Consider the following 25949-nt stretch of genomic DNA (forward strand, 5'->3'; position numbering starts at 1 on the left):
GGAACACCAGGCCAATTGGGTTTTCAGGCTAGCCCTAATGAATATGCATGAAGCAAATTTGCATGCCTATCACTTCCATCATATGCAAATCTCTCTCATGCATATTCATTAGGGCTAGCCTGAAAACCCGATTGGCCTGGTGTTCCTCCAGGACAGGGTTGGGAATCACTGGACTAGTGGATTGTGCCCATGTACAAGCAGGTGAAGACAGAGAGTACTCAGTTGAACTCTTTCTTAATGGACGGAAAGGCTCCTGGTCAACACAGTATTGCTCTTGCCAAAGCATAAGGAATTCAATAATCCTGTAAAAACTCCTTTCCCAGACAGGTAAACTTGAACATAAAACTAATGAAAGAAACAACCAACTACCAACTCTGACAATGAGGAATACCATGTAACCATTCCCGAGAAAATCAAATGCTGAATTACAGATAGGTGGAACTCTGGATTCATCTGCTGCATCCAAAGGAAAGATTATTATCAGGTAAGACATAATTTTTCCTTCCTTAAGTAGGGAGTCCACCAACCCGCAATAACTGACATGCCAAAGCAAGTATCTGAATGCACCACCATCCAATCTATAGTGTTTGGAAAATGTGTGTAATGAGAAGCAAGTTGTTGCCCTGCAGATTTCCTCCAGAAAGAAAAGCATTTGGATTCCGCCCAAGAAGTCATCACCGTTCTGATAGAATGAGCATTAAATGCTGCAGTAACTGCTTACCTGCTGAAACAATAGTCCCCAAAATCCAGCATGCCACTGAAGCTTTGGAAGCAATAACTCCCTTATTGCATCCAGAGAAAAGAAAGTAATTGGTAGCTTCAAGATAGTGCATTAGTACTCTACAAATATCAAGAAGCTGTGGCAACCAGAATTATTGCCCATAATCCTCTTCTCTGAAAGAAGGCAGAAAAGGGACCTATTGACATGAAATGTTGAGACTACCTTGGTTCAAAAGGAAGGAACTGTCTGAACTGATACCCCGCCTCCAAGAAGTGGAGAAATAGATCTCAACCCAGTAGCACTTGCAACTCCGAAACCCTGCGAGCTGATGTCACTCTGTCTTAAGAGTGAGATCTTTGAGTGTCATTTAAGGGTTCGAATGGGGCCTTCTGTAGACACTGGAGAACCAGATTAAGACTCCAGTCTGGACAGGGTTTGCAAAGAGGAGGCTTAAGTTGATTGACTCCCCATAAGAATCATACTACATCTGGTTGTGAGGCCAAAGAAGCATGTGAAACTCGGCCTCTATAGTATGCAATCGCTGCTACATGAACCCGCAGAGAATTGTATGCCAAACCCTTGGCACAGCATCCTTCAAGAAAGAAAGTATCTGAGGGAGAGATGATTGGAATGGAGCGATATCCTGATGAACACACCAGGACTCAAATACGTGCCATACCCCGGTGTAAGCTATCGACATAGAACGCTTCTTTACTTGTAGCAAAGTGGCTATCAAGTCCTCTAAGTAGCTCTTCTGCTGCACAGAACTCTTTTTCTGTGAGGGGTAGTGCGATCTCATCAAGGTGGTTTGGGGTCCCGGTGAAGGTATTTCTGGCTGTTGAGATTTTGTTTTTAAAGAATTCAGCCAGTTGGGGGGCTGTTGAGGGGCAGAGTCTTTTGTGGCCAATTAGGGTTTAGTGTCTATGAGTTCCCTTAGTAATTTGAAAAGTTTCTTGACGTCTTGGATTTCTGTGCCTATCTGGTTAGTGTAGTACAGTGGTCTCAAACTGGTGGCCCGGGGGCCACATGTGGCCCACCAGGTACTATTTTGAGGCCCTCGGTATGTTTATCATAATCAGAAAAGTAAAATAAAACAGTTTCTTGATCATATGTTTCTTTAGCTATAAATGACAATATTATTATTAAGACTTGGCCAAAAGGAAAGATTTATAAACTATAAAGCAGGGGTCTCAAAGTCCCTCCTTGAGGGCCACAATCCAGTCGGGTTTTCAGGATTTCCCCAATCAATATGCATGAGATCTATGTGCATGCACTGCTTTGAATGCATATTGATTGGGGAAATCCTGAAAACCCGACTGGATTGCGGTCCTCAAGGAGAGACTTTGAGATCCCTGCTATAAAGAGTTTTAATATAGTAACATAGTAACATAGTAGATGACGGCAGATAAAGACCTGAATGGTCCATCCAGTCTGCCCAACCTGATTCAATTTAAATTTATTTATTTTTTTTTCTTCTTAGCTATTTCTGGGCAAGAATCCAAAGCTTTACCCGGTACTGTGCTTGGGTTCCAACTGCCGAAATCTCTGTTAAGACTTACTCCAGCCCATCTACACCCTCCCAGCCATTGAAGCCCTCCCCAGCCCATCCTCCACCAAATGGCCATACACAGACACAGACCGTGCAAGTCTGCCCAGTACTGGCCTAGTTCAATATTTAATATTATTTTCTGATTCTAAATCTTCTGTGTTCATCCCACACTTCTTTGAACTCAGTCACAGTTTTACTCTCCACCACCTCTCTCGGGAGCGCATTCCAGGCATCCACTACCCTCTCCGTAAAGTAGAATTTCTTAACAATGCCCCTGAATCTACCACCCCTCAACCTCAAATTATGTCCTCTGGTTTGTCATTTCTTTAATAATACATTAACTATTTTTTCTGAGGCCCTCCAAGTACCTACAAATCCAAAATGTGGCCCTGCAAAGGGTTTGAGTTTGAGACCGCTGGTGTAGCATGTCTTTCTTTTTTGTTTAAAAATTTTTTTGTATTGTTTGTTTAGTGTTCTTCAGGCTGTTTTTGTGCATTCTTGGTTATTTTTCCATTCTTTTTCTAGCCATCTGCATTGCCGTTTGAGTTGGAGTAGTTCGTTGTCGACCCATTTGTCTGAGCGTCTGCAGATTTTGGCTTTTGTTTGTAGTTGGATCATATCTTCAAGGAGGGTCATACTTAGTGTGTGCCAGTGGGTAATGAAGTCTTTGGGGTTATCATCTTGGAATATGGCGTCTGCTTTGTTCCAGAATTTGGGGGTTAGTTTGATCTTTTGACATGCTTTGTAGGTTAAACTTTGGTTATTTTGTTTGGGTTTGTCCCATGGCCAGTTTATTTTGAAGGTGTATATGTAATGATCTGACCAGAGGGATTGGAACCAGGCTCCATTCATGGTATGAATTTCTGGTGGGGTGGGTTGCTTGGATATGAAGGCTGCTATGTCAAGTTGGTGGCCTCTCTCATGTGTGGTCTGGGGGTCTAGAATCTTGAAGGATAGGGCTTTAAGGAAAGATAGAAGGATTTCTTTCTGTTTGTTTGGAAAATGTGTCTCCGAGGTGAAGGTTTTGATCTCCTACCTATACGAGAACATTCCCGCTCAGGCTATTTTTTCTATCACCATTCTCATAAACTCCGCCCTTCAGTTGGGCCATTTCTCCCCAGAAATGGGTCATATCGCCTTGACACCACTACTGAAAAAATATGACCTTGACCCTTCCATACCATCCAGCTATCGCCCAATTGCAAATATCCCTCTCCTAACCAAGATGCTAGAGTCCATCATTTCTTCCCAACTCTCATCATACTTAGAGAGATTCTCTATTCTTTTACCCTATCAATATGGCTTTCGTCCTAACTTCAGCACCGAATCCCTACTGTCTTCCCTGATTTCAAGGGTTCAACAACTTCACTCTCGAAACAAGTTCGCCGTCCTCCTACAATTTGACCTTTCCGCTGCTTTCGACGTTGTTCACCATGATATTCTTGTTTACCAACTCTCTGAGATAGGTATCAACTCCACAGTCCTAGGTTGGTTCTCTAAATTCCTCCGCTCTCGTTCTTACATTTTTAACATGAATGGCACCTCATCCTCCCCCTGGAAACCGAATTGTGGAGTTCCGCAAGGCTCTCCACTATCCCCTATCCTTTTCAACATCTATATGTCCTCCCTAAAACTCCTCCACCTATCCCCCCTTGAAATAATTTACACTTATGCAGACAACATCCTCGTCCTCCTCGAGACCGATTCGAACCTCACCGACCTGTCTAAGAACATATCCTCTTGTATAATGAACCTACAATCCTGGGCCCACACTGTGCAAATGAAATTGAATGAGTCCAAAACAAGACTTCTTTGGCTCGGTCCAAAACTAGATCACCTACCCACCTCCATCCCACTACTCTCTGGCTCCTCTCTGCAGCTTGAGTTCTTGGGCAAGGTCTTGGGCATCATCATTGATTCCACATTGTCCTTCAATGACCACCTCCAATCCTTGGTAAAAAAATGCTTTTTCAGCCTTCACATGCTGAGGAAAGTTAGATCCTGCTTCCATCAAAAACATTTTACCCTCCTTGTCCAATCCATCATCCTCTCCAGATTGGACTATTGCAACTCTATCTACTTAAGCCTAACTAAGAAAAACCTCCACAGACTCCAACGGATTCAGAATGCCGCGGCCAAGCTCATCTTCGCTAAAAGTAAATTTGACCATGTCTCCCCGCTCCTGGCCAAGCTCCACTGGCTTCTGATAATCGCCAGGGTCCACTATAAATGCGCCTGTTTAACTTTCAAAATCCTATATGGTATCCTCCCTCCCTTTATCCCTCTTTCTTGGAATTCCTCAAACCCTAATACCATCAGATCCTCCCACAAATTAAAACTATCCTTCCCCTCGCTAAAAGGCATTTCCCACACAGGAAAGCTAGGGATCTCCCTTCACTTCAAAATCACTGAGCTCTGGAACAACCTTACCTCCCCTCTTCGGAACTTGAGCTCTCTCCAAGTTTTCCGTAAACATCTGAAAACCTGGCTTTTCTCAAAAAATGTAAGTCTCCCTCCAACTTAGGAATCAAAGAAACCCTTATATCTTGGCATCCCAAGTCCTCTAAATTTTCTTCACACTTCTACCTCTAACCCTCTGTTGTAGTTCCTTCCTATTTCTCCTACTGTAAACCGCGTCGAGCTCTACGAATGTGGAGATGATGCGGTATACAAACCTAAGGATTAGATTAGATTATATGCTGATGTGAGGGAGTTTCTGAAGATAAATTCTTTGAATTCCGGCTTTGCTGTATTCCATTTCCCTTGGGTTATGTAGCATAGGAGGCAGGTCATGGAGCCCTTTAGTGTGGAGCTCGATAATTGGCAGGCAAGTAAGTCCATGTGGAGGTTTTGTCCAGTATGTTTATATTTAGAGTGTTTTTGGCTACGACGCCTAGACCTCCTCCAAACTGACCAGATGACCACTGGAGGAATTAAGGCACTCCCCAATGGTCATTGACCCCCTCCCACCACCCAAAGATATAAAAGAAACAGTATATTCCAGCCTATAATACATCTTCAGATGGCCACATAGACACAGCTCAGCAGATCAGAGGGGCACTCTAAAGGGTACTGCAGTGAATGTCACATTCAAAAGTCCCAGGTACACATGTCCACTATAACCTGTTTATATTGTATGGTGAGCCCTCCAAAACCTATTGTACCTACATAAAGCATAAGGGCTATTGTTGTGATATACAGGCGGGTATAGTAAATTTTGGGTGGGTTTAGGCGAACTTACCATACAATATAAGCAAGTTATAGTGAGATATGTACCTGGGACTTTTTAATGTGACATTCACTGCAGTATCCCCTAGAGAGCCCTTCTGCTCTATTGTGCTCTGCTCAGCTGTCTGTATGGTAAGATAAGTTTGATAAGAAAGTTGGCTGATTGGACATCTTTCAATGACTTGTTTTTATACATTTTTCATTTGGACATCTTCGTATTTGAAAATGGCCCCCCAAAATTAGACGCACTAAGGAGCAAAATGTCTGGATAGGCCATTTAAAAAAAACAAACAAACCCCCCCCCAGATATCTTGAATTTCAAAAATGGACATTTTTTCTACTCGATTTCTGGATGTCTTTCCCAAAACGTCAGACTTAGACGTCCTATTGAAAATGCCTCTCTAAGGGTCTATAAAGTCCAATCTCTGACACAGATCTGGGAGGTCTGTCCCATCCTTCAATTTTTCACTTTGACCTCTGAGGGAGTAATCCATTTTGAAGGTCCATTACATTACATTAGGGATTTCTATTCCGCCTGTGCCTTGCGGTTCTAGGCGGATTACAATATAGAAGATATCTGGGCATTTCCAGTAGAATTACATTACAGGATAAGAGTAAGTTACAGGAACCGTAAAGAATTATGATACTTCAATTTCACGGAAGATAATACATATCACAGAAGATAATACATATCACAGAAGATAATATATATCACCGTAGATAATACATATCACAGAAGATAATACATATCAACTGAAACAAGTTAAGTCAGGTGGGGTGTAAAAGAGTTACAGTAATTTTAGATCACAGACAAAGAGATACTATAGGTGGGTGTTTCCAAAGGCGTTGATTGGGAACTCATTGGATGGTGGTTAGAGTGATGGGAGATATTTTTTGAACAGTAGTGTTTTTATTTCTTTACGGAACTCTTTTATGTCTGTTGTTTTGGTCAGTAGTTTTGAGATGTCAGAGTCAATTTTAGCTGCCTGTGTCCCCAGAAGGTTGTCGTAAAGTTTCTTACGACGAGTACCGTTAAGAGGTGGGTAGGTGAAAAGGTTCTGTGTTGTCCTTCTTCTGGGTGAGAGGTAGTAGTGAAAACGGTTGTTTAGGTAGCTGGGTGCCGTGCCGTGGGTTACTTTGAAAAGGAGACAGTAGAGTTTGAATTGTGTTCGTGCTTTTATTGGTAGTCAGTGAGATTCTAAGTATGCATTGGTAATGTGGTCGTGTTTGTTGAGTGAGTATATGAGTCTGAGGGCTGTGTTCTGGATGGTCTGTAGTTTTTTTATTGTGTTGGTAGGGCAAGGTAAGTAGAGGCTGTTGCAGTAGTCTACGATACTTAGCACAAGGGATTGGACAATGATCCTGAATTGGTCTTTATTAAAGAATTTTCTAATTTTTCTTAGATTTCGCATTGTGAGGAATGCTTTTTGGGTGATTTTATGGATTTGTGTTTGCATTGTGCAGCATCTGTCTAAATGTATACCTAGGATTTTGAGGGAGCTCTGTATTGGGTACTTGATTGAGTTTACTTCCAGTTCTGTTAGGGATGGTTTTTTGTCCTTCTCTAGTAGTAGGAGTTTAGTTTTGTCTGGGTTCAGCTTCAGCTTATGATTTGTCATCCATTTTTCTACTGTTTCCAATGTGTTTTCAGGCATCCTGTGGAGTTTGGGTTATGGATGTCGAATGGAAGGATGATGGTTATGTCATCCGCATAGCTGAAAGAAGTAATGTTTAGGGCGTCCAGGGTGGTGCCTAGGGAAGCTATGAATAGGTTGAAAAGTGTGGGAGAGAGGGGAGAACCTTGTGGCACTCCGCATGGGTTGGACCATGGTTCAGATAGAGTGTCTTTTGACTTGACTCTATATGTTCTTGTTTTAAGGAAGCCTTGGAACCAGTTGTGAACTTTACCTGAGATTCCTATTGCGTCTAGTATCTGGAGAAGTATGGAGTGGTCCACTAGATCGAAAGCAGCTGAGAGATCAAATTGGATGATTAGCAGTCTGTTTCCTTGGCTGAGGTGTCTTCGAGCTATGTCTAGTAAAGATACCAGAAGAGTTTCTGTACTGTGGTTGGTTCTGAATCCGGATTGGGATGGATGTAGGATGTTGTGGGCTTCTAGGTACATGGAAAGTTGTTGTGCTACTAGCCCTTCTATTATTTTGACGTATGTTGGGATAGAAGCGATTGGTCTGTAATTTGATGGGTTATTTATTAGGCCTTTGGGGTCTTTCAGTATAGGGGTAATTATGATTTCACCAAGGTCTAGTGGGAACTGGCCTTCCCTGAGTGTGGTTTGCAGCCACAGCGTGTAACTAGCTTTGAAATTGGTGGAAGCTGTTGCTAGTAGGTATGGTGGGCAGTTGTTCAGATCACATGAGGATTTGCAATATTTTTTGTAGAGCCTGTCCAGTTCAGACCACTAGGTTGTAGGGAAGTTGGTCCAGGACCTGTCTGCTGATATGGCTTCATCTGTTGTAGGTTTTATTAGAATCTCATCTATGTTGTTTTGTGAGTTATTGAATGTTGTTCTGATTGTGATGATTTTATTTTTGAAGTGATCTGCTAATTGAGAGGCTGTAGGTGTTAGGTTTCCCTGGGTGGCTAGACATTGTTTGGTGTCGGTAAGATTTCTTACTAGGTTGAAAAGATTTTTGTGTCTGGTTTGTCGGTGCCTATGAGGTTGGAGTAATACCATCTTAAAATCTCCTCCCAAACCTGTAGCAATCCCAAATACTGGAAATAATGCACCTGCAGTATTCTTAGAAAATGTATATCATGCACATTAGGAAAGCAGAATGCACCCAAAAACCAAAGTCTGCCTCCTGAACTTTCAATTTTGTAATAATTTAACAACCCTTACCATCTGCAATCACATCTTCAGCATTTTCCCCAATAATATGACCAGCCTGGCATTCCATTCCCCAGAAGAAGCATGTAAGACTTCAATTAACAAATCCCTCTTAAGTTTTTGGTGTTCAGTATCTGTAAGCTTGGCCTCTAGATACATGCTCTATCAGCCTTCTGTCTCCTCAAAGTCTGCAATATATTATAGCATTTAACTGGGTATGTGATACCAGACACACGTTCTAATAGACTTTTCAGTGGTGCATTAGCAGTCTCTGTCTATGTTATAATGCTTCCTGAGATTAGTTTGCAAGAGGTACAAAGCAACCAGTGGGTCATGATACACATCCCCGCTATTTGAACCCTCCACTTCTGCACCTTCTCCAGTTAGATTCTCCTCCATCTTTTCACCTAAATTGCCCTTCCTAGTAGGGCCCTGGTGTCTAGCCCTCTGGAATAAACTATCTACGTAAATCTAATGATTCTCCAATCCTGTGCCACAAACCTTCTCCCCTCCAATCCCTTGCAACTCCCCCCTACCCCAAATACGAAATGTCAAGAAAATGTCATAGTCTGGTTCTTGCTTACTATAATTTGTTTTCCAGATAACTAGTACCAACGAACATTGTAATTCATGCACACAGGAAAATTACCAAAACAGAGGAAAATGTGGTAAGAGATGAACTACCTTAGCCTGTCTGCATATTCACGAAGTGTACACACTCTAAGCACTTTGCATTTGAGAAAATAAAGAGCAATGAATGAATATAACTCCTCCATGAGCCATTTTTGTAAATAAAAACAGACATTATATATTTTAGTTATCACCTTTTATATAAAAAAATAAAAACTACACCAGTCTTTCAAGTCACATTTCATAACACACAATATAGCTGCTTACTTAACCAACTAAAAAGTAATTGTCTGCTTATTTAAATGAATGTTCAAACTGACTGTTGTTGCCTCTCTTTGGAGAAAGCATCCCACACTAGGCACAAGCACTTGCTATGCTCTAGGCTACTGTTTCCTCTAAGCTGAGCAGGAGTCTTCCAACTGCATTGCTACCAGTAGGGATGGTGATTCAATATTTTCAATTGTTGGGGATAAGCAGGTACTTTGGAGTCCTACAGACCTTGTCTGTCCCTACTATTGAAAATTTGATAGTAAAACAGCGCCACCTACCTTTGGTGGAGGACATCTGCTCAGCTTAGAGCAGCAGTCTCAAACTCGCGGCCCCCCAGGTCCTATTATGCTGCCTGCGGTCTGTACGTGATCTCACACTGGGCAGGAAGAGAGGCGCCGGCATCAGCTGAGTGTCGGGAGCAGCGTGGGCCATTAAGCTTGGCTCTCTGTGTTCTCTCTGCACTAAAAATCACTAGCGCGGTTTCGTAGAAGAGGGGGTATATAGTTTATAAATCTTTCCTTTTTCTTCATTACTGGGACGTTCTTTCCAATGTACCTGGGAGCCTTTTTGGAACACTATGACTCCGGTGGCACGTAGCCGCCTCCTGAACTGTTGATCTGATGTTTTGGACTACTTACTACACCTGTTGTTTACTTTGCAGATTTATAAACTATAAAGAGTTTTACCTCGTGCAAAATTGTCATTTGTTTAATAAGACATTAACTATTTTTTTCTGTGGTCCTCCAAGTACCTACAAATCCAAAATGTGGCCCTACAAAGGGTTTGAGTTTGAGACCACTGGCTTAGAGGGAGCAGAGTTCCAGGTGGCAAGTTAGTATGTTCTTGCTATGGATTTGATTACTGTGTCTATTTTCATCTCCCATAAATTTTCATATTGACTGCAACACCGAAAGTTTTTAACAGCATTAAAAATACACCTCAGCAGCTCTCTATGTTTGCATTCATTATTTCTCCATCTGGTCACTTTTTCTAGAAGAAATAGTGTTTACATTTTAATAATGCTTGCATTTTACTTATTTCCAATGGAGCATGGAATAGTTTTTCCATGGCTTGCTTGCCAAATTTTTCATGGGCTAGAATATAGCTTAAAAACAGTGCCGTTTGACCTAGGAATTTTTATCCCAATGCATCATGTTTTCAGTGACTTACCTGGAGGAGATTTGTTCGGATGCGTTTATCTGTACACTGTTTAGCCACCTCCTTGGCCAGTCGTGTCACTTCATCAGAGGCTTTTGCAATGTCCTTCGCACACTGGATTAGAGCACGCTTATTTCCACTCCCACCTCTCACCAGCCGTGACATTTCTGCCATCAACAGGGCCATGCGCTTGGCGGCAGCAATAATGTCATTACCCTGAGGATAATTCCACATCCAGCAGTAAGTATTAATGTCCAGACATCATTTGACCAACAAGTATACAGCATTACTCACACAAGAAACTGCTTAACTTACAAATGCACACGACATGGAAGTATATAACTATTCAGATAAAAACAGAAAACATAACATGGGTTGGAAACACAGTATAGAAATATATTAAGGTTAAAGATGAACAAAATCCTATTACTCTACAATTGCCATCAATCACAAGAACATACTGTAGTTTGGATGGCTCCTGGATTGCCATCATAGCATGGCTTATTAAGAGAAAATCAGGGAGAGAGAAAGAGATTAATAGCCCATGCTCAGAAAAGGGATGTCTTTATTTAATATTCTGATTAAGACTATAACCCTGCCCATTAGTTTAATCTGATTACAGGAGGAAATTAAGAATATCGATCATAATATTTAGCCTTGCTATCAAAATCATTTTTTTTTCTCTAAAAAAGAAAACTTTTGTATTGTGAAGATAGTTAAGACTATCAACAAGATGCTCACGCATCTTTCAGTTCTTTATGCAATAATGAAAATTCAGAGGGTCAAAATTTTGGAGACAGCAGTAAACTGCTAGGGAATTTCAAAAGCATACTTAATGTTAAGAATATTTCATTTATTATCAATTGGGCTTCATTTATGTCCAACTAGTTCTATTTAACACAGTCATGCTCAATTTGTCACACAGAACTGCAACCTCATAGCTGAGTAATAATTTTAGGTCCAATTTAATTAGCTTTTCAAGTTTGTTCAATAGCATCAAAACAAATATCAGAAAATTTCCTCAATCTCTTTTCTGGCACCGTGTATAACCCACTAACTTCTACTGCTACTGGCAGAAAATAGATGCTCCCGTGTGATCTAGACCCTTTCACAACATAGCTCTTGATCTGTTTGGATCTACATCACAAGTGTTCAGTCAGAACTGATAACTCACTCCTCTAGAGCATACCCTTAAAAGCTCAAGTCAGAAGACTCTGGGTAGAACCTAAACAAAAGAAAAATTCTGCACCATTAATTAAAATCTTATAAGATTGAGTATGGCTGCTGTATGCAACTCAGATCTTTAATTCAACTTCATAGGCACTGAATAAAGCTAAAATGCTTAAACCTTGAAACAAGAAATATAACTCTCCACTGGTACAATCATAACAGTAAGATATCACCACTGAGATCTTTAGGAAAATCTTCAGATTCCTCATCAATAAGAGGAAGTACTCTGATAATTACTATAGGAAAAGGATTTTAACATGTTGTTTAGATATTAGGTGCTATGAAGTCAAGCACAACATTTTGGAAATAAAGGCCTGATGAATGTCTAAAAAGGCAAAATTATTTTTCTTCCTGTAAGACGGAAAACAGAAAAAAAAAAAGTTAGACATAAACCAATAATCTATATTGTCAAAAAAGCTGGAGATCAATGTAACAAAACAGTATTTCCTCAAGCGGTACATTGCATTTTGCTTTATAAGGCTGTTCATCAAATTCCTTAAAAATGAAATTGATATTTAAAATGGAGTGGGGGTCATATTTTGCTGCAATTCATCAAGAAACTCAGAAATATTTGCTATTAAGTTTGGTTTAATTGGCTATTACTGGTACATTTTTCAAAAAAGCCTTGGTTAAAGATGTTTTAATGAATTCTAGTTAGAGCAGCCTTATATCAGAACCTTTTAAAGAGTCCAGGATTCTTTTGAACATATATCCACAATGCTTGTGTTGTAAATAATATCAGCCGACACAAACTGCATTTTATCCAAAGGCAATCCAAACTCTCGGTGTTGTGTACAGGACAACAATGCAAACTGCTGTGATGAAGCAAAACAAGATCACCCTTTGATTTGGGGGTTTATCAACCAGATGTTAGTAGAAGAGCCAAAATTCAGCCTCATGGCATACATTTCATTCCATGCAGCATATCTATCTTGTGGTTAGTGAACAATAAAACAAGGAAGAATGTCTGCAGATTAAAGAGACCACAGAAAACATATATCTAAACTATTTATAAAAATCACTCCAGCAAACATACCCTACTCCCCTTTGGCAAATCCTAGCTCTATGAAAGAATATTTAAAGGGTTTCTGAGAGTTAAACAGAAGACTCTGTCATGCTACAGAGATCAGCTTACAGAATTAAGAAATGTTAGAAAATGGAGCACTGCAGCTACAAACTCCAGTAGATATCATCTAATAGTACAACCCATTACCATACAATTAAGAAGCAACCGCTGCTACTTAGGAATACAAGGAGAATGATGTTTCAAAAGGATGCCTTTCAAATTATAAAAGGAATAGTTTACACATTGCTGTCAATCCCAATGAACAAATGTATTTCCTGGCATTTGCTTCACTTTACCCTCACTAGCTCCTACAAGAGTGGGCAGTGAGAATTTTTTGCTCCTAAAGTGATGTCGCTGAGGATCTGGGTCGAATGAATTAATAACGAGGTGTGCAATTGTTGTACTAGAGATAGCACACCTAGGGCTCCGTTTACTAAGCTGCATGAGCGGTTTTAGCGCATGCTAGACGCTAATGCCACCATTGAGCTGGCGTTAGTTTTTATGCATAGCGCGGGGGCAGCACGCGCTAATCTGCAGCGCGCGTTAAAAATGCTAGCGCACCTTAGTAAAAGGAGCCCCTAATTTCGATACACAGATCATTCTTGTTGGGACACATTCTGCTGAATTTGTCACCTTCATAAAATTGTCATACTCTGTCAACTACTTCTTTTGACAATGGTTTGCCAACTTTCGGGTCAGGCAAGGCATAAATAATCAGCTCTCCTTGATTTTTTGGGCAATCTTTACCATATGTTCTGAAACTCCAAACTCTAATGCTGTAGCTTTTATTGACCAATTTATTAGAGAGTCAAAGTCAATATCTGATTTTATTTTTTTTTTTTCAATCGGATAGTCCAATTTTTTTCTTCATTTTTTCAGTCAGATGAATGTAGTTTTGACAAAAGACACATTCTGTGGTTTGACTAGATTGTCCAATGTCCTGAGCTGTTAGTCCAGTGGTGGACGTTGTCTTGTATATTAACACATTTTATACTCGTTCAATTTTTCATTTTGTATAAATGGCTGCCGTGAGTTCCCATGGTCTCGCGAGACTACAGTGGGAACTCACAGAAGCCATTTTTGTTTACGGTAGGTGCATGGGAAGATTGCTCCTGTCCTGCTTCACTGCTAGACCATTAGGCTTTAAAAAGTAAGTAAGTGGAGAGGTCCGGGAGGCAGGAGGGAAGTAGGGGTGGGTCAGTCGGCCCTAAAATTATTCGTGGGCCGGCTTTGCACCTAACCCCTGTGAATATGGAGGGGGGAGTGTATAGCAAATATACTGTATGTGGAGTAACATTTTGAAACAGAATGTCTAAGTCCGATTTGGGTGTTTCCAGCATAACTTCCAAAGTCAAAGACCAAAAAAAGACCATTTTTGAGCTTGACATCCAAATATAAATTTTTTGAAAATTGTTTACTTGGACATCTTACCGCCAGGATGTCTAACTTTATACCCCATTTTCGAATCATCCAAGTCAGAAAAGTCTAAGGCCCTCTTTTATTAAGGTGTGCTAAATGTTTTAGCGTGCACTAAATCAACACATGTGCTAACCGCTAACGCGTCCATAGGATAACATGCACGTTAGCGTTTAGCATGTGATTAGCACGTGCTAATATTTATCGCACGCTAAAAAGCCTAGCGCACCTTAGTCATAGGAGGGGCCAGCATTGTAATGGACATAGACATGCCAATAGAGCACTGAGGCACCTTAGAGGGCACTGCTGTGAACTTCACTGAAAGGGTGCCACATATACATCTCATCATAACCTCCTTATAATTTATGGTTAGCTTTCCAAAACTCCTCCAAAACCTACTATACCCACCTGTCTACCATCTCTGTAGCCCTTATTACTGCAAGTTGCACCTATATGGCAATATAGAACGGTTTTGGAGAGCTCATAGTTTCTACCACAAATGTAGTGGTTAGAGTGGCTTATGAGCCTGGCCCCTCCTCTATATAGTTAACTAGCCCAGTGGTTCCCAACCCTGTCCTGGAGGACCCCCCAGGCCAGTCGGGTTTTCAGGATAGTCCTAATGAATATGCATGAGAGAGATCTGCATATAATGGAGATGCCAGGCATGCAAATCTGCTCCATGCATATTCATTAGGGCTATCCTGAAAACCTAACTGGCCTGGTGGTCCTCCAGGACAGGGTTGGGAACCACTGCACTAGCCCACCCACCTGGCTACTTAAGACACCTGTGTGATGCTTTACTTGGCTTCCCTATACCAGATGCTGCTATTCTTGAATGTTTGGGGGATTGGAAGGGGTCTATGACCACTAGGGGAGTGTGTGTGTTGGGGAGGGGGGTCATTACATAATGCCTCCAATGGTCATCTGCTTAGTTTGGGTACCTTTAAGATGCTTCTAAAATAGGTCTAGCCTAAAACGTTTAAGTTCCGTCCAGGATGTCTTGCAAAAGGTTTGATTATAGTTGCAAGATGACCAAGTTTAAACCACCCTAAAGCCCACCCAAAACATGCCTCTAACATTCCCCTTTACTAGTTGATATTGCAGTCCCGGCGGATACGTTAAGGATTTAGCTAATGCTAAGTTTTCGAACTGTTCTGCATTCTCCTTCCCCGACCCTGATGAAAGAGTGAAACGCGTCGGGGGGAATTGAGGTAGAACTGTGCTAAGCTAAGTGGCATTTTTGCATACTTATTAGGAAGTTAAGGTTATTTATTCAAACATGAGCACTGGCACTTTATAAACGACTATAAATAGATACGATTAGAGATATTTATTATCAGAATGTCCAAATGAAATCATTAGTTTATTTATTTATAAAAAATATTACACCGTATAAAGGTTCCTATGAGGATGGCTACCACACTATAATTTAGTGTGGCATTCTGAGGAACACGGTGTGGGTAGTGAATGGACACATTGGTGGTGGTAACTAAGTATTGATGAGTCTTTACTAGTTAGACATTCTGGAGGGAAAATGTCTTAACATTTTTAAAATCTGTTTTTGGAAGTTTTAGCGAGAAAAATGTCCATGTGCAAACTTATTTGGGTTTTTAGATGTTCAGTAGTTTTGACATTGCCCCTAATAGCATTATACATTTATCTAGGTACCATAAACATTGAAAGATATGCTATAAGTCTACAGTGGCTCATTAAACTTTGACCCATATTTTTTGGCATTATTTGCTGAAGTTGAAAACAACACCATCTTTTTCATGGGGTTTGAAACACAGTTGGTTTGAAAATTTTTCTAGGTGACACTTTTTCTTTGTAAAAACTGGTTAAAAATTTTTTGATATTTTTCAAAATTTTTCAAAATTTATGTGAAATTGTAGTTTATAAGTTGAAATCATATATTTGATAAGAAAGTCATGTCACAAAATAAAAGACAAAATTTTACAGGGATGGTTTCATTATTACAGGAGCCACAGAAGGCTAGACTTTTGTAGCGCATCCATTTTTTCGTCTCGCAATGAGGCTTTTTACATGTCGTCAGTTTCAAAAAATGAAAATCCATATTAGTTCCATTGGATAGTAAAAAGCTGTATAAGATTGTCATGTTTCATTTGTTTTGCTTATATAACCAAGGATATATTTTGACTCAAAGTTGCGAAAATTTTGAAGGGATACTGTACATGGTCACATTATGGTATCAAACAAAAAGCTGTATCTCCATAAGTATTCCACTGGTGAATCTTAAACTTTACCAAAGTTAGTTTGAATCATGTAAGTTTCAGCATACAAAGTTTAATTATAATCTGTGATGGTGAGGTGGGGCACTTTTCTAAAATTAGAGCACTTGCCCCCTCTTCTATGAAACCGTACTAGCGGTTTTCAGCGTAGAGAGCCATGCTGAATGGCCTACGCTGCTCCCGACGCTCATAGGAACTCAATGAGCATTGGGAGTAGCGCGGGCCATTCAGCTCGGGCTCTCTACGCTAAAAAACGCTAGCGCGGTTTCGTAGAAGAGGGAGTTAGAGTGACCCCCTTTGAGTATCTGTATATATAAATTTCAGCACTGGTTTTATTGTCTGAGCATGACCAGTAGACTTCTCCTCTGTTTCACATTCAGTGTCTAATTATTGTGGATAGTCCCTAGTCTGCTAATTATTGCATCATCAGTCGGTTAAGAACTGATCCACACAATCTAATAAAAATTTGCATCTTATAAGTTTTATCAGTGAATGTAATGAAGTAAATTAAATAAGCCACGAAATGTTGGAAAAGTGTCTAATATTAAGAAAATAGTCAGTCACTTAAAAGGATAATAATTTGGGGGGTCTTTTACTAAGGTGCGGTAACTGATTTAGTGCACGCTAAATGCTAACGCATCCATAGAATATAATGGACACGTTAGCATTTAACATGCCTTAGTAAAAGGACCCCTTTGTTTTTAACAGATATGACTCTTCGTAAAGTAAATGGAAGTTTATTCTTATTTTAAAAAAATAATAAAAATGCTAGACAGATTCCTACACTCTTCCTTGTTTTGTAGTATGCCTTTTTACAAGACATAACATAAAACAGAGGCAGGAAGGGGCTATTATACCAACCACAAACTCCAGCAGTCCAGCCAGATTTTTTTTCAGCCCATATTTGTCCCTATTCCTTGAGCTTCAAGCACAAATTTAACTAGCCTCTATTGGACTACTGTGCCTACTCAAGACTTTTTCCTATTTTAATTAAATCCTCTTTCCTCATCTAGGCTAGCTTTTGCAAATGTAATCCTTGGACAGAGGACAAAGATCCTTCTGGAACCTGGGACACATATAGCATGTATGTGTGTGTCATGGTTAGATAGACTTCCTATCTCTATAACTTTAAATACTATCTCCACAGCATCCCCCCTCCAGTATAGACGGGCGAGATGCAGAAGGCAAGTTGGGGGGGGGGGGGGGGTGTCAAAAAAACATATTGACATATCTTAAAGAAAAAACTGAAAAGGACAGTGTGAAGAGAGGAGCTATTTTCTTCTGGAAGAAATCTTCCTATACCATAAGCTTTATTTATCTTATGCCATGGTACAAAAGAACCATTCAGTGGCAAAACCTGTGTGTTCCAAACACCCCAAAGATTTAGCACGGCATTGTTACGTGGATAAGTTTCAGCTTTTGCAATGTTAAATCAGAAACAGGATCTTTAATTATTTCAAATCTATTTGGATCACTTGATTAGGTACTATAATATCAATTTGTTTTCAAGTACAATTCAGCTGTACTGCTTCACCTGCTGTGAAAGCTCTCTCGCCATTGCTCAGGTCCAACATTGCAAGATACACTGTTAAAATGTTTGTTAACATACTGGTCCAGAAGGCAATAGATATTTTGGAGACCAATATCTTTAATCAGACCAAACCAAAATATTGGACAAACATACAGTATGTTATTGAATGTCATCTTTGAAGGCCACTTGGTCCTTTCTTCTCAAGCAACTGACCCATTAGGGTGGGATACAGGAGTTCAGGTCTCGAGTGCCACAAACAGGCTGGGTTTTCTGAATATCCCTAAAGAATATGCATGAAGTAGATTTGCTTAAAATGGATGCAGTATCCATACGGATCTACAGTTTGTCCTAAATATTCATTATGGATATCCTGCAGGCCTGGCTTGTTTGTGGCATTCAAGGCCTGAACGCCTGTATCTCTGCATGAACGCCAAGTCAAATCCGAGACCTGTGTACTGTATATTTTATGTACCAAGATATTGTTTTCTCCAAAGTATGTGATAAATGCCATATCTGATTACTCAACACATTAGCCAGTCAAATGAATGGAATGCCTAAATACATTTTATGATAGAACTACAAATCAAATCAAGCATATCTAACGTATTTTTTCATCACAGCAAGAAGGAATATATCTAGCAGAATGAGAAAAATGATAGCTGTTTTATCACAAACTATCATCATAATTACTTAACAGTATCCAAATCCCATTTCTTTCTTTACCACATGGAACATCTTAACTCAACAACCAGAAAAAAACTCCTGCAAGTAGTCTTCATAATGACCAACATTTGCATCGCTGCTAAAAGCAAGTCAGCAGACAGTCTTCCTTTGCAATGAAGTCATTCCAAGCCATTCCACATACATAAACACTTTAAAGACATTAATGATGGCAACACAGAAAGCACAAGACAGGTTAAATGAATTTTTCATCCATCTGCATGACCTAACAATCAGGAAGTCATTCACAAAACGTCATCCATGGCTTCACAGGTGGTCATAACAAAACAGCAAGAGAAAGACTGCCATAAACCAAAGAGTGACCAAAATCAAGCTCAGTATGACATTGGTAGAGCTAACAAACTTGTGAAGCCACTCTTCGTTCTCAAAATGATGTGCAGACAAACTTGGTTGTTTATTCACTCAACACGGAAAGGACCCAGCAAGGATCAAGAGTGATGCACGTGTCAGCGTACCAAATGGCTGGATGCAAAACGGATCAGTCACCAGTGGGAAACTGAGGAGTACCTTACTAGACCACTTGGTTGCCTCTCGATGCAATGCCTGAGCCGCGGCCAGAATGGGTTGGTTAACAGGCTGATTGGTTGGCATTAAGAGCAGCTCAGGCTCATAATCATCTTCATTGTCTGAGGGGAGGGTAAATTCAACATCATCTGCATCCTCATTTATCTCTACACCAGCCTCAGGGGCTTCATGAACCACAGGAGTCACATCAGGCTTTGCAGGTAGCAGGCAGGGAGGATGGAGAAACAGGGACAGAGTTAGTATGAGGAGCAGGACTAGGTAAAAGAGCAAGAACTGAATAGGCTTAGTAATCAAATATCCCATCTGGTCTGTAAGTCAAGAGTTGACCTTTTTTTTAAACACATGTTTAGGCAGAGCTGAAGCAACAGAATCAGCAGAAGAAGACCCTTCCAAAGACATTACCAAGAACTCAAAGGTTTACGCCTAATGTTGTATTAAACAGCTCATGTACTGTATGTTCCTGATAAACTTTCTTTTACCATGCATTAATACACATTTCCAAGTTTCTAGCTTCTTTTGAAATACTGCTTTCATTTAATTTCTAACAAAGACAGTTCAGATAAACAAGATGGGCCTTCTATAAAGCACCAAGTCATTGAGTAAGTGAGCTCCATGCTCAGTTTTTTTCAAATAGATCATTTTAGCAGGGTAAAACTTACCTGGCACTGCATAACATATAAAAGAAGCCAGTGCTGCTGTTATGCCACCTAAAATCTGGTTATGTTTCACACTTGAAATAATGCGGTCCTTTAGCTGTGGCTTCTCCCCCTTCCAGCTCTATCAAATCCTTTGTTATTCTGTTGAGTCTTTATTTCCTCTTATTGAAAGTGAAGTTTATTATACCATTCTACTGTGTCTTTCTTCAACTTCTGCCACCACTGTGTTCCTGTCCAGAAACCAAAGGCTTTAAACCATACTAGACTAGCACGTCCAACTATGCGGCACATGCTACGCTGCTAGACTACGGTATGTCTTTTCTGTCCAGTACAGCTAAAACAGGTTCTCTACTTAGTGACTGGAACTATGAAGGCAGTCTTTAGTTCTGGACCTCAAACAATTTGAGTTCTGTACATCACTTGATCATTACAAAATTAAAAAAATCAAGCCGCAACAGAAACAAGACTGGCAAGTTCAGATTTTAAGGAAACTTAAAGACGCACAATAGCTGTACATTGCAGTCAACAATACAATAGGAAAGATTTTTTCCAGTACAATAAGTGACTTTGCTATTTGTACAGCTGTGAGCAAGTCAAAAATTTCAGAACTGCAATCTTTTGGCAAGACAAACGTAAAAAAGATTTATAAAATATGTGTTATTACAACAACAAAAAGAGTAGCCAGAAGTGATGAAATATTCAGTTAGGAAAGGGAACGCGAAGACAAGGGATAGGATATGATCAAATGCCCTTAAAAGGAAAACAAAGCAGTGAGATAAAGGGTAAAGAAAAGGCAGATAGCTTAACTTCAAACCTAAACACATGGTTACAGGGGAGAAAGGATAGCTCTGTGAAACAATGAAGAAACATCAATGAAAAAATACAACTGGTAAAGACAGACTTTTAAAAACTTAACAAAGTCATTGGGAAGCTTAGATAGTGATAATTTTCCCAAACATGTTATAGGGGACTTTTGGCAAGTAATGCAGCTATAGTCCGTTCAATGTCGGGTATCTTTCCAACAGATGATTCAACTAAGGGGTACAATTGGAAATTCCAGAATATTCTTCCAGCAGGTGGTACAGTTGGAGCTTATGCCAATGTCAGGTGGCATTGGTAGAGGAAGTCAAAGGACCCAACATGGTCCATGTTTTGGCTAAACCAGCCTTCCTCAGGGCTTCTATGAAAATATGTTTATCAAATAAATATTATGAAAACATTGTTGAGCTTAAATAAGAAATGGATCAAAAAAGTGACCTGTGTGTGTGAGAAAGATGAAGGAAAAAAAATATAGTGAAAGCATATAATCAAAGTAATAATTTTGTTCTGATGATACAGTGCTGTGAATGCGTATTAAATGCCATTGGTGAGGTGATTGCTATAAAATAAAACATTGTTGAGCGAAATGTGACATATATGTATCATGTAAGACATGACAAAAATATTGAAAAGTATGTATGGAGCATGTGAAGGGAAAGTCTCAAAATGAACATGCAAGAATATTTATAAAAGTGGTGCTGTATTAAATTATATATATATATATATATATATATATGCCTAGGTATAAACCCACATTACATATATGCCTACATATATGCCCACATTACATATATAAACCCACATTACACACATATATTTGCCTAGGTATAAACTCACATTACTTGCTAGAAGGACATTTGAAACGTGCTTTGGACCTTCATTATTATTATTTTTAGGACCATTTAAATAAACTTGGCTCATTCAGATCACATTGTATCCATGTTTCTGCTTGTTTCTGTGACTTTCTTCATCTATCCTGTGGCAGTTTGAGGTTTCTTTTGTTGATGCAATATAGGGTGGACCACTGGAATTTAGGGCTCCTTTTACGAAGGTGCGCTACCGGTTTTAGCGCACGAAGAAGATTAGCAAGCGCTAGCCGAAAATCTATCGCCTGCCTAAAAGGAGGCGGTAGCGGCTAGCGCACGCAGCAATGTAGCACGCGCTATTCCGTGTGTTAAGGCCCTAACGCACCTTCGTAAAAGGAGCCCATAGTTTTATATCAAACATTGATAAAAACTAATAGCAATTCATAGCATTATTACAGCTTAGCTGCCATCCCCCCCCCCTTTCCCCACTGCTAAATACAGAAAATATTATTCTGCCAGTGGTGTACTTGAAGTAGTACTGATGTGAGCTGTACTGTTGGAAACAGACATCTCCTACTGAACTTTCATTTAAGCAATACATTCCTCATAGACAAGACATGTACTGGCATTTAATGCACGAAGTGCTGACTCTAAATATTCTGTCCCAAATGACTACTGCAGTTACACATTAGCATGTATTTGTTAGGGTTTTTTTTTCTATTTTTATGTTCTTGCTACCTTTCAAAATGAAGCCATTTATATGCCTAGAATGAACATTCGAAGCAACAAAACACCATTTGCAGAGCATTAATACTCCTTGCTCCAATCAAACTGCACACTAAATTACCCTTACATAATGTATTAGTATTTATAGATTTCTGTACATCTCAGATGCTGCTTCCATCCGCTCACGCACACAAATTTTTAATGCTGCTTGTTCTTGCAATGATTTTATCTAACACAAAAATGTCTGAAAGCAATGTCTAAAATCTATGAATATAGTGACTACTAACAAATACATTTAAGACATAATTTTCCCCATTTTTTGGGAAACAAATGTAGTAAATGAAGCCAATTTTTAATGCAGATGGCTAAAAAACAATTCTTTAACAGTTTGCATATATATAGGTGCCTAAAGAGTGCTTATTTCAAGTCTATTCTATAGGAAAATAGGCCCTAACCTCTCTTTATAGAATACCAGCCTAACTCTTAAAATATAAAGCACGGCCGGTGACAGAGGCACGCAGTCTGCTCCGATCCCGGTTGTGCCTCCAAGGAACCACTCAGCGTGTGCTACACCCACTAGCGGACGAATCTGGGGTGAGCTAGCTCCCAAACCTGGAGCCCCGATCTGTCCTGCAGGCTGTCCAGGGGGCTTACTGCCTTGCAGGGAGCCCCCAAGAAGCAGACATTCTTCAACCGTCTGCGATCTCCCGCCGCAAGGATGTCCCTGCAGGGAACCTCCACAGCACGAGGACAAATTCACAAAGGAAATTCCGAACACATTACTGAAAACTAACAAAAGAAATCACAAGCCGAAAAGATAAGCTCCTACAGGCTTGGCATGTAGAAAGCAATACTAGTGTCCAAGGGGCATGCTCCAGTATATGCTAGCAGAGGGAGGAGTTAAGACTTCAGTCATCTGAAGCTTTCTACAGGTGCCTGGTGGCTAGGGATGCAAAAAATCCACTGGTCCCGGAATAAAGTGGGATTGTACAAAAATTGTAAATTATAGTATTTTATATTTTACACGTGTAACTGTATCCCCCAGCCATACTCTACTTATTTGCAAATCCAATGTCAAACTATGCCCCATCTAATTCAGGCACCATTTCATAGAATAGAGCGTAGCCAGAACATTGGCATGTGTGGGCCTGATTTTATAAATGACACCTAACTCGTAGGCGGCGCTCAGCACAGTTGTCAATCAACCACTAGTCAACATTCACAGAATCGTGTCTACTGGCGCGTAACTTGACTTAAGTGTCGCTAGGCATTCTAATGGTAAGTGCCAGTACATTAGGCCATTATCGGCGCCTACCACAGACACCGAATGATGCCTAAGTCATACCACGCCTATTCTCTACCTCTAACCACATCCACTTTTCAGATAGGTGTAGTTAGGCACTTTGTCTTAGGTGTCGGTAGGTGCTGCACTGAATTCCGCAAGCAACTTCAATTAACTGCAAATTCATGTTTTTTAAAATTGACTTTTAATAATGTTTTCAATTAAAACTCCACTTAAAGTCAATTTACTAATTTGGAGTTGCACGCAGAATTCGGCTAGGGGCCACTAGGCATCCCCAATTAGCCTCCCTCCCCCACCATGTGCAATCCCACACACCTCCACTCATTTTATTCCTCACCACTGTCCCCTATCATCATGACTCCTTCCCAACGCCATCAATAACTCTCTCCCTGCAGTTCAGGGATTGGAAGAGGACAGAAGTAGTATAAGACATTGGGCACTGGGCAGATGAAGATGATACTGTCCAACATGTTATACTGGTGCTGCCCCTTTTAAAACCCCAGCCAGAGGATCATGAAGGGTGGGAACAGAGAAGGGGGCTGCCTTTGCTGCAGTCACCAGCTGCCATCACTACATCTTCAGCCCACCCCCACACTCTATCATGGTGATTTCATCGGAGTGGCCAATTCTGTGGCAAGGGCCAAGATTTGAGGCCTCAGTCATGACTATCATTATTACAGTATGTTCTCAAAACTGAGAAACATTTATCATCAAATTTTTACATTTAGATTATCCCATTTAAGGACTGCAATCCAATCACCAAATTGCCCAGATCTAAGGTGGCCTCTATGATTGCAATTGCCAGTCATAACAGTTTTGCTGCTATATCATAAAGCAATGATTGACACAAGGACTTGGAATCATAAATAGAAAATCCTAAAAATCCAACACTATAAATCGGATCTCTCTTGCGTTCCCCATCTAAGTAAGAAAGAGAGGAAAAATGGTCTCAGTCTACCAGACATAATTCCTGATCCACTGCATCAGACTTTAGTTATCAGCACATGTAAATTATGACTAACTCAAATAAATCTATCTATATTAGTAGGTTAAAGGATTTCCAAGCAGTAGACCAAGCTATATACATTATATTTGACTTGTTTTTCTTTTTACCTTGCTGGACCATTTTCGGGCTTCATCATGTAGCTGCCTTGCAGCTACCATCATAGGCTGGTTAACAATTTCTCCTGCCTTTTGTTCAGGGAACTCCTCGTCTTTCTCCTCAGGGGGCGGGGGTCTAGGTGGAGGAACTTCACCCTCGGGCAGTGGAGGTTTGGGTGGAGCAAGTTCATCAGCCAGCTGAAACCCCCCCCCAAAGAATGAAACAAGGTTTTATTCCTATTTGTTTGGAGAAATTTTACTTTGAAAATTACAACTTTGAAAAGGCTCTTTCTACTAACAGCTAAAAGCATTACTAGTCAGGAATCACTGGCCTGGAACATATTTTAAAATTGTCTACTGGAATTTTGCTGCAGCAGCATTTGTTTCAAAACAAAAATAAATTTTAAAAATTGATATTTACTAAAAAGCATTGGATTATTCTCAAAATCATAAAAATGTCTAATGCTAACAAATTGCCCTCTGTATATATTAGTTGTCCTCACCTTTGGCTCAGGATGGCTATGTGTTTCATAAAAACGTATAAAATTCTACCAAATTTCACAGCTGGCAAAGCATGTTTCTTTGCCTGTTTACTTAATTTGTCATCTTCTCACTCAGAAACATAGTAACATAGTAGATGACGGCAGATAAAGACCCGAATGGTCCATCCAGTCTGCCCAACCTGATTCAATTTAAATTTTTTTTTTTTTTTTTTCTTCTTAGCTATTATAAGGTTATTGATTCTACTACCACTACTACTATTAATTATTTCTATAGCGCTACTAGACGCACGCAGTGCTACACAGAGTCACAAAGAAGAAGAAGACAGTCCCTTCTCGAAAGAGCTTACAATCTAAACAGCCAAGATAGACAAACAGGATGTCATAGATACAATTAAGGGGAACGGTTCCATACACAAAAAAAAGCAGAGGAGGAAGGTCTAGCACTTTTTCCCATCAGTAGTGAATCAAATTACTTCATTGTGGTACAAGTTCAACAGTAATTTTAAAATTAAAGACTTAAAGGGGATTGATCCAGCAGTTCAACAGTAACATTATAAACTGTTGGACAGGAAATATTAAACTAAGCCCCACAGTAGAGTCTCAGTTGTCAGGGTTGTAGTGAGCTGTGAATAGTGGTGCTCAAACTCTCGGGAAATAAAAAGTTGGTTCTGTGGTAACCGGCACCTATGAGATTAGATGGAGAGTGGGTTGTAGAGCCGACTCAGTCCTTTCAGCTCTCTTAATCCCAGTAAATTAATGTGGTAGCTGGTGTACAGCGGGAAGCAAAAGTAATCTACTGGTATCAACGATGGCTTACAAGCCACCAGCTCATGGGATCAAAAGGATTATATACTCAAAACAGGTCACAGATTT

The 25949-nt window shown here is 40.0% G+C and overlaps 1 protein-coding gene across 4 annotated transcripts in view; it reads right to left on the minus strand.

Annotated features, from left to right (window-relative positions):
- VCL (vinculin) overlaps positions 1-25949 on the minus strand; it is a 215827-nt gene that overhangs the window by 5618 nt on the left and 184260 nt on the right. For 2 of the 4 annotated variants that reach the window (XM_033943553.1, XM_033943554.1), the window contains 3 exons: positions 24586-24771; positions 19145-19354; positions 10417-10620 (listed from right to left, as the gene is read on the minus strand). In XM_033943553.1, coding sequence (XP_033799444.1) covers positions 10417-10620; positions 19145-19354; positions 24586-24771 — 600 coding nt within the window. The remainder of the gene's footprint in view (positions 1-10416; positions 10621-19144; positions 19355-24585; positions 24772-25949) is intronic. The other 2 variants (XM_033943556.1, XM_033943555.1) reach the window with 1 other exon arrangement.

Source organism: Geotrypetes seraphini, chromosome 4, assembly GCF_902459505.1.
Source record: "Geotrypetes seraphini chromosome 4, aGeoSer1.1, whole genome shotgun sequence".
Lineage (NCBI taxonomy): Eukaryota > Metazoa > Chordata > Amphibia > Gymnophiona > Dermophiidae > Geotrypetes > Geotrypetes seraphini.